The sequence below is a fragment of the Pygoscelis adeliae genome, unplaced genomic scaffold (assembly GCF_000699105.1).
Source record: "Pygoscelis adeliae isolate BGI_AS28 unplaced genomic scaffold, ASM69910v1 Scaffold26, whole genome shotgun sequence".
In the NCBI taxonomy this organism is placed as follows: Eukaryota; Metazoa; Chordata; class Aves; order Sphenisciformes; family Spheniscidae; genus Pygoscelis; species Pygoscelis adeliae.
Window position 1 is genome coordinate 3,988,617 of NW_008825104.1, and position 7,801 is coordinate 3,996,417.

At 38.3% G+C, this 7,801-nt stretch overlaps 1 protein-coding gene across 1 annotated transcript in view; it reads left to right on the forward strand.

Annotated features, from left to right (window-relative positions):
• Window positions 1–7,801, forward strand: part of SV2C (synaptic vesicle glycoprotein 2C) — an 83,427-nt gene that overhangs the window by 72,610 nt on the left and 3,016 nt on the right. The window contains exon 11 of the mRNA XM_009327246.1: window positions 497–656. Coding sequence (XP_009325521.1) covers window positions 497–656 — 160 coding nt within the window. The remainder of the gene's footprint in view (window positions 1–496; window positions 657–7,801) is intronic.

Here is a 7,801-nt window from a genome sequence, read left to right on the forward strand (position 1 = left end):
TGTTATCTATTTTGCAAAGTAACATATTTGAAAGATGTCTCCTGTGGATTACCTGCAATGACAAATCTGTTTTCAATTTGCTTAAACAACTATGTGGTAGTTCATTGTGTTAATTTTCTAGGAGAATATCTCTATACAAATGCAATTCCCACTCAGTGTTTCTATTGCTACAATATATGAATGAGTTTCATGTAATTGCAGAAGATGATGAACAAGGAAGAATGGGGGTAGATTTCCCCAAGCAGCTTACTTTGGGACTTCAGAGAGGATTCCAGCTTAATACTTTATGATATATCCTAATCTTTGAGGAGTTACAGTTTTTTTCTATGAGCCCCTTACGTTTGTCTGCCTGACTAGTCTTACCAGCAGAGGAGGTCTCTTTAGTTTTTAACTCAAATATATGGGTCGGTTATTTAGCTACACTGTGTGAATAGAAACATTAGACAAAACAAACAAAGATAATTCTTTACATACAGCTCACCTGCCTTGTACCTAGGTGGTTCCATGGTTCTCTCTGGCATCAGCTGTTTTTTCCTGTGGTTTGGGACCAGTGAATCCATGATGATAGGTATGCTGTGCCTCTACAATGGCCTTACCATCTCAGCGTGGAACTCTCTAGATGTCATTACTGTGGAGCTGTATCCTACAGACAGAAGGTATGTGCATACACCTCTCCTAACCTCACTGACACTACCTCTATGTACCAGCAGAAATGGTAAATAGAAATGGTTATGTATGAGCTTTACAGTGGTAGTGGTGTTTTGAGTGGGCTGAACAAATAGTTTGTCTTATGAATATCAAGGGGGAAAAAGAGATTTTTTGAGCTCTTTTGTATGTATTTTGCATCAAAAACCACCTAATCAGGAAAAAACCACAAATGTAGTATCTTATGAAAAATGAAGGTCTAACTGCTACTCTCATTTAAAACACAGGTAATTAATAGTATTTCTGAAAACAGTAATGGAATATTTCTGGGTTTCCCCTAGTGGCTATGAAGGCAGTAGTTGGTCCAAAATAGCAATATAGCTGCATTTGTCGGTTGGCTGTGAAATGGTGGGGATGATAATAAAAATCACTGTCTGGAGCTGAACAGCATCTTCTGGAGGAGACTGTGGGCTTGAACCATGCTGAGCTGTTAACCAGTCTGCTATGAATGTGTATGCAGGGTTGCTAGGAGTGTACATACTGAGCATTAAGCGGATACAAAAATGTCTCGGGCACTGCTCCTGACTCTTCATGACTCTTGCAGGAAAGCTCAGGACAATTTTCATGTCCTGCAAGCATTGCTGCTAGACAACGTGGGAGTTTTTTTCAGATACAGGGTACTTTTTAATGCTGATGTTACGTCACTTAATGGACTGAAGGAAGAACAGTCGAGTCATATGCTGTTGTATGTCGGGTGTAAAAATGTAAAAGCTGCATTTTCTTGAATAGACTGGGATATTTCTCCCCCTGCCCCTCCTTAAACAAATTTGCTGTAAAATTGCCCAGATTCTTGCCAAAGGACAGTGTGTCTTTTCTCCTGTCACAGTGCTATTCATTATGTCATTCACTAGAAGTTTCAAATATGGTGAAAAATATTTCTAGTTTATAAATGTGTGATGCCTTGCTGGCAGGTCTAAGTTTTTGGGCAGAGGTGCAACTGGCTATAGTATTGTCCATCAGGAGAGGAAGACTGTAGACTGGCTTCTCTGTTTTCTTTTCATTGGCATTTAAAAAATGTATGCTTCTTCATACAAGAAATTGATGTCCATTTTTGTGGTTGTATCGAATAACCATACTAGGCTACTTATGAATCCAAAGCACTAAGCTTTAATATTAAGCACTACTGTTTTTATTATACCTCAGGAAATTGTTCTTCTGGCAAGAATTACTTCATCATCCAAATTCTATGATATAATTCTAATAAAATATCCTTTAGAAATAGCTGTTTTGATATTCCTGAATGTAACAGCCACAAATATTTTCTTAAAATGAAGTAAAGAAAAATAATTGGAAAAACCATTGATGTTAATGGAAGCAAAAATAATCATCATTACTAGGAATGATAAAAGGAATGTAACTGATATCTATTCCAGCGCATCTGTATTTGTAGCTAATCGTTGGTTTTAATAGTTTATGCTAGCTTTGGGATTGTAGTAAATTCTTCCCCATTTTTCTTTTTTAAAAAGCTTATGTGTTCAATAATAGCCGTCTGGAATTCCACCTCAGAAATTTACTTGCAACAGGGTTGTTGGTGTTTTTTGCAACAACTCAGATAGAAAACTTATCACTTTATATTATTGATGTAAAAAAGGCTGATAGGCTGAATCTACCTGTGCCAGGAGAGACATTGCTGATATATACTGTAGATGAGATTTTTTCCCCCAAAGTTCCAAAAACGATGGAACCATCACTGCCAGTTATTGACAGCTGGGTTATAAGGAAACAAGCAATTCTAGAAGTCACTTCCTAGACACTTTTTTTTAGACTGAGGCAAAACTTCTTCATGTTTCATAGAACTATTGGAAAATTAATACCTGCAGGGACTCAAATAACTTGTTTCCCATACTTTTTTTCCCTGACATTTTTTTATCCAGTTTAACAGCCACCATTGCCCATCTCTGACGGTCCTGTCTTTCCTTCTAAGACTCCTCTGATCTCCATAGCCTGGCACGACTTGCCACAGTTTGCCAGGAATATCCAGGCTCTGCGAGTAGCTGTAGGGCTGAACAGCCTTTCCAGGCATTTATGGTACACGAAGCTGCCTGATCTGTTTTTGCATACAAGGTCCTTCATGCTTAAGATTATGTCCCTTTCACTTTAAAGCTGCATCCAGAGTGAATCTGGTCCTGAAACAGGCTTCCAGTTTCCCCTCAAAAGGCAATCTAGGCACAACAACTTTGCTCACTCTGTCACTATTTTACTTTTCCAATATGTACTTTTTTTCCTGCTCTGAACCAATGAAATGACCACAAACCAGCCGCAAAGTGCAGCTGGAGGTTGGGCTGGAAGAAAAGTGTGTGGAAGGAGGCCAGTTCGTGCTACCATGCACAAGAGACCAGGCTGGGCAGCCCCTCCTTTTCCTCCTGCACAACTCCTCTTGGAGTCCAGCCAGTTGCCAAACCACTGGCGCTTTGCCAGTGTCATGCAGGGTAGTACAAAAGGTGTTTCATAAATTGTACGCCAGGTTATTTAGGGATCATACTGGCTTTTTGCCAGGTAGGGCTATGGTGAGCAATTTGGAAATGTGTGGTGTATATGATACCCGACACACATTTCAGTTTCCTCTTCATCAGCTGTCTGCAGGGCAATGTTAAGGTTGCTTCAAAAACTTAACAGATTTGGATTCCGTATGCACTCACACTCATCTACGTATTTACATTTTAATTTACTATTGCCTGTATTTGAGGTAATTAAGTAGTTTGTCCTAAATTCTTGATGACTACTTTCAAATTTTATGCCATTATAGCATAGCTTTTGCCTGCAAATTCTTTATAAAATTTCAGTTGATTTGCACAACTGCTAAAATAAGATGTTAGAGACTGTATCGTTTTCAAAGGGTTCTCGGGTAGATGATGAAATTGTGTTAAAAGGTGAAGATATGTTACTACTGCTAGTCATAGGCAGGTTTCTGTCTTCCAGATGACAACATGGTGGGAAAGAATAATAATTTGATAATTTTCTTTTTTCTTTTTTTTTTTTTTTACTTTTCAATACACAAATTTTAAAGGACACTCATGATGACTAGCTATAAACTAGCTGATTTCCAATAAGTATGTTAGTTAATCCAGCTCCACAATGTAAAGAACTTGTATTAATCCACCTTTTCTCGTCTTTTGCCTTATCTTCTTAGTGGCCTGTGCTATTCTGGACTGCTCAGCAGTCAGCAGGTTCTGAAAAGTCTTTGGTTGGTCGTGACTCTCTTGAGAGCCAAAACAAACTATTCTATAGCCATGGAAGCTCTGCTCTGAAGGAGAGATATTAGTCTTGTGAACATTTTTGGGTGCTCCTAGAGTGCTTTCCTACCCTTTCATAAACGTTCCGTATTTTCCAAACACTGCTTTGAAAGGAGGTGATGTAGAAATTGAGGCACAAAGGAAAAAGGCATTGTTAAAACTGACTTCAGGTGTCCAATTTGACATGTGTGGTACCAACAATCCCAGTCACTGAGCATTTTAGAAGAGGGAATGGGCTGAAAGTGTAACTTCCACTGCAGCTGTAAGTGCTCAGCACCTCAGCAACACAAACCTGAAGGTGCTAAGCTGAGCACCCAGAAAATGTGAAATGCATACGTAATGACCATTTAGTCAGCTTTAAATGACTTGTTTGCATCATATACAAATTCTGCAGCAGGGGTGTGGATTGTATCCTTTTTCCTGACAGCACTCAACTACCTTAACCACGAGATTGCTTTCTCATCTTGCAGTTCGCAGCCTTATTCATAGAGCACCTTCTAACTTCTGCAGCAGATGAGGGAAACCAAGTTTTTTTCACTACATTTATGGTTTACCCCTTAAGCCCTCTTTGTTCTGTGCATTGGCAGAGTGATGTGGAAAAAAAATACTGTACGATGAGGTAATTATGACCTGTGTTGTAATGTGTGTGCCCAAGGGGCTTGCAATAACATTGCACAGTTTCCTAGCTCTGCCTGTAATATAAATATGAATGGAAGAGAGTGAAAATTCTCTGAAGAAGTAACATTTAGGAGATTTTTATGACTTCAAAATGCAATCGTTACTTTCACATAAATGATAAATACCTTCTTGTGAACGAACTTGGGAAGCACCAACTTTATAATTCCAGAGTCTTGTCAAGGAGTGGACACAACAAATAAGCCAAACCTAAGCTGAAAGTGGAATAGAAATAGGTCATCTCCCGCAGAATAAATCAAGGTCAAATTGCATCAGGTAACCAACAATTCATCAGTTTTACTACAGCTGCCAGACATATGGGTTTGAATCTTGGCCAGGAATATTTAGAATTCAAGGTGTGCTATAAAATGAAGTCATCTTATTTTGCCCTTTTTTAATACCTCAGAAATAAGCTCATAAGGGTTTGGTCATAATTAAGAAGTCACCTATCTTCAGTTCATTATATTTATCTTTTTCTTTTCTTCTTTAGCCCTGAGAATCTATTCTCAGAGTAATAAACATTATTCACAGGGTAACTTAAGTCCAACTTTTTATTGCTGTGGCTGTCAGAAAAGAAGCTTTATATTCTTTTGAGTCCTAACAGCAGTCATTGACTTACAGTAGACTTCCTGACAGCTATTTTCTACTGCCATCCTGTGGATGTGGTTCAACAGCATTTTGCTGAAATTTCATATTAACGTTTTTAAGGCATGATATGCTGAACCTGTGCAATGCCTTAGGCAGTAGTCCAAGGCAGGAAGGCAAATTCCACAGTTTTACTTGCACATCAAGTGCTGTAATTGGCCAAGCTATGATATGCATCTTTGTACTCATTTTTTAAAAGATCTTGAAAGGTCTGGACATTAGAAAATTGTCCATAGTACATTCAGAAACTCTGTTTCCACAGCCTTTGCATATTATCAACACCCATCAAAAAGTGATATTCAGAGTTTTTTGAAAAGTGCTGGACAGGCTCAGCACTAGCTCTGGCAAGAAGGTTATCAAATATCTGTGATATATGTTTAGTAGCACTCCGCTGCAGGACAATGACTTTTTAGGTGCTCTGACTATCAGCAATGGAAAAGTGGGCCTGAAGTATTTTATGTAGGAATATAAGCACCTGGTCTAAGAAGGACCATATGTGGCAACCAGGAAACAAGCCCTTTTAATCTAAAGGCTTGGATAATCCCTCTATTTTTAACTGTTTGGACTCTTGCCATTTTTATGTGGGGCTTGGGTGAAAGGAAGCTAAATGTTTTTCTTCAGCTTTCCCAGCAACAGCAGTAAAATGCATTGGGGAAAATTCCTTCTCTCTAACATCCAGCTTTCTCTCAGACGTGACACTTTTATAAGATTTCTGCATTTTTTGCCTATCAGTACTAAAATCCATAACTTTTTTTTTAAGACAATCCCAGGCTGATTCACCAGCATTATCTTACTGATGTGCCTGAAGGATTTATTGACATTCTGTAGCTGGACAAAGGATTCTTACTACCGAACTCCCTTGAGCAGTAATAAGGATTGCTCATGGAGTCAAAAAGACATTTTTGTGCCAGTGCTTTGCCCAGCAACTGATCACCATAATGGAAATTGGTGTATGTAGTAATGGCCTTATGCCTTTGGAATTTTTAGCTTAATTCATTCATGATGCTGAGATGACACACCACATATCTTTGATCATTTGCAGACTTTCCGTACACTCCAGCACTCTCCTGAAACACTGTAGGAAAGACTGTACTAGTGCTGCAAGAGAAGACTATGCTTGTATATGTGTGTGAATTGCAACATATTTATTGCCTGCTATTTTTACTCCCCTGGATTCAGTAGAATTAATTATAAAGGCATGAATTAATACAGGTTTTAGCTGATTTGAATCACAAATACTGCTCTAAGAAAGATGTTTAAAAAACAAGTCTGAATTTGCTATCCCTAGAGCTCAACAGTTTGCTCAATGATTTCATTCTGACTATTAGTATACAACAAATTCACATTCAAACACAGTAGTAAAATTGAAGGATATGAAGGCAGAAGGTTGAACAGTGACAATGCTTTTCAGGTACAGGTCGCAACAACATTTTACTTAAGCCTGTAAAAATCTTACTGTTCCTGCCAATGATGTGCATGTTTTAGGCAAAAGGACGTGCCTGAAAACTGCTTAAAGATCAAAAGATTGAACTTCTACTGAGTTGTTCACTTTGCATCATCAGGACAGCCAAAGGCTATTAAAATGGGCTTACTTTGTCTTACTCTTCTTTGTTTATAATTTGATAATATTAATGGGATTAGTCTAATAACAACCCCTTACAATTGGAAAAATTGAATAAGTCCATTTCCCAAAGCAGAACTGGCTGTTCAGTGCCAACAAATTACCTTGATTTTGCTCACATATGAGAGATACTGTATTACAAAATTACTTTACACCTTAATAAGGTGATCTTGGGTATATAATCTGTAATAGATCTAGATCACAGTGGCAGCCCTGAAGGTGCTATCTGTAGATACCAGCACATGAAAAGAAATAGTTCAAATTGCTCAGAAAATTATGTTCAGACCCCTGTTATGACTAGTTAATATGAGCAAATAGCATCTGTGAAACAGCTTACCTTTATAAGGCAGTATAGAACAACACTGAATATAAGTAAAGCATCCCCATATGTTTTGTGCTATTACCTTTCCAAAGATTTCCTGCCTGTATCTATCCAAATTTGCTTTAGCTATATCTATGTATTCTTTGGGGACTTCTGGTATCTCTCTGAATATACTGAGGCTGTTGATGACTAAGTGTCTGTTTTCTCTATGTGAACACTGCTTTTTTCCTGTTACTGTTACTTGGGGGCAAGTTTGGTTTTACATCAGTACTGGTAGCTGAAGAAATTGTATTTACATGTGCAGACACTGATCACAACTAGTCACCACCATAACTTTAGAAATACTTTCTGTGCGTAAACGAGGCCAAAATTAGAGCAGTTCTGACTCTTTTCCTCTCCTTCTTCCCCTGGCTTGTTCAAAATAGCTGCAGCCTGTTATCCTGTCACATAAACTCTGTTTTCCAGGCTGGCTGTGCTGTCTTTAACCTCTTCCTACCTGTTTGCAACAAAGTCTGTTTTACCACAGTCATTCCTCTTCATGCTCCTCCTTCCTATCTGCGCTCTTATTGACCCTAGAAGATGTGTCAGTTTGGAGCTCTT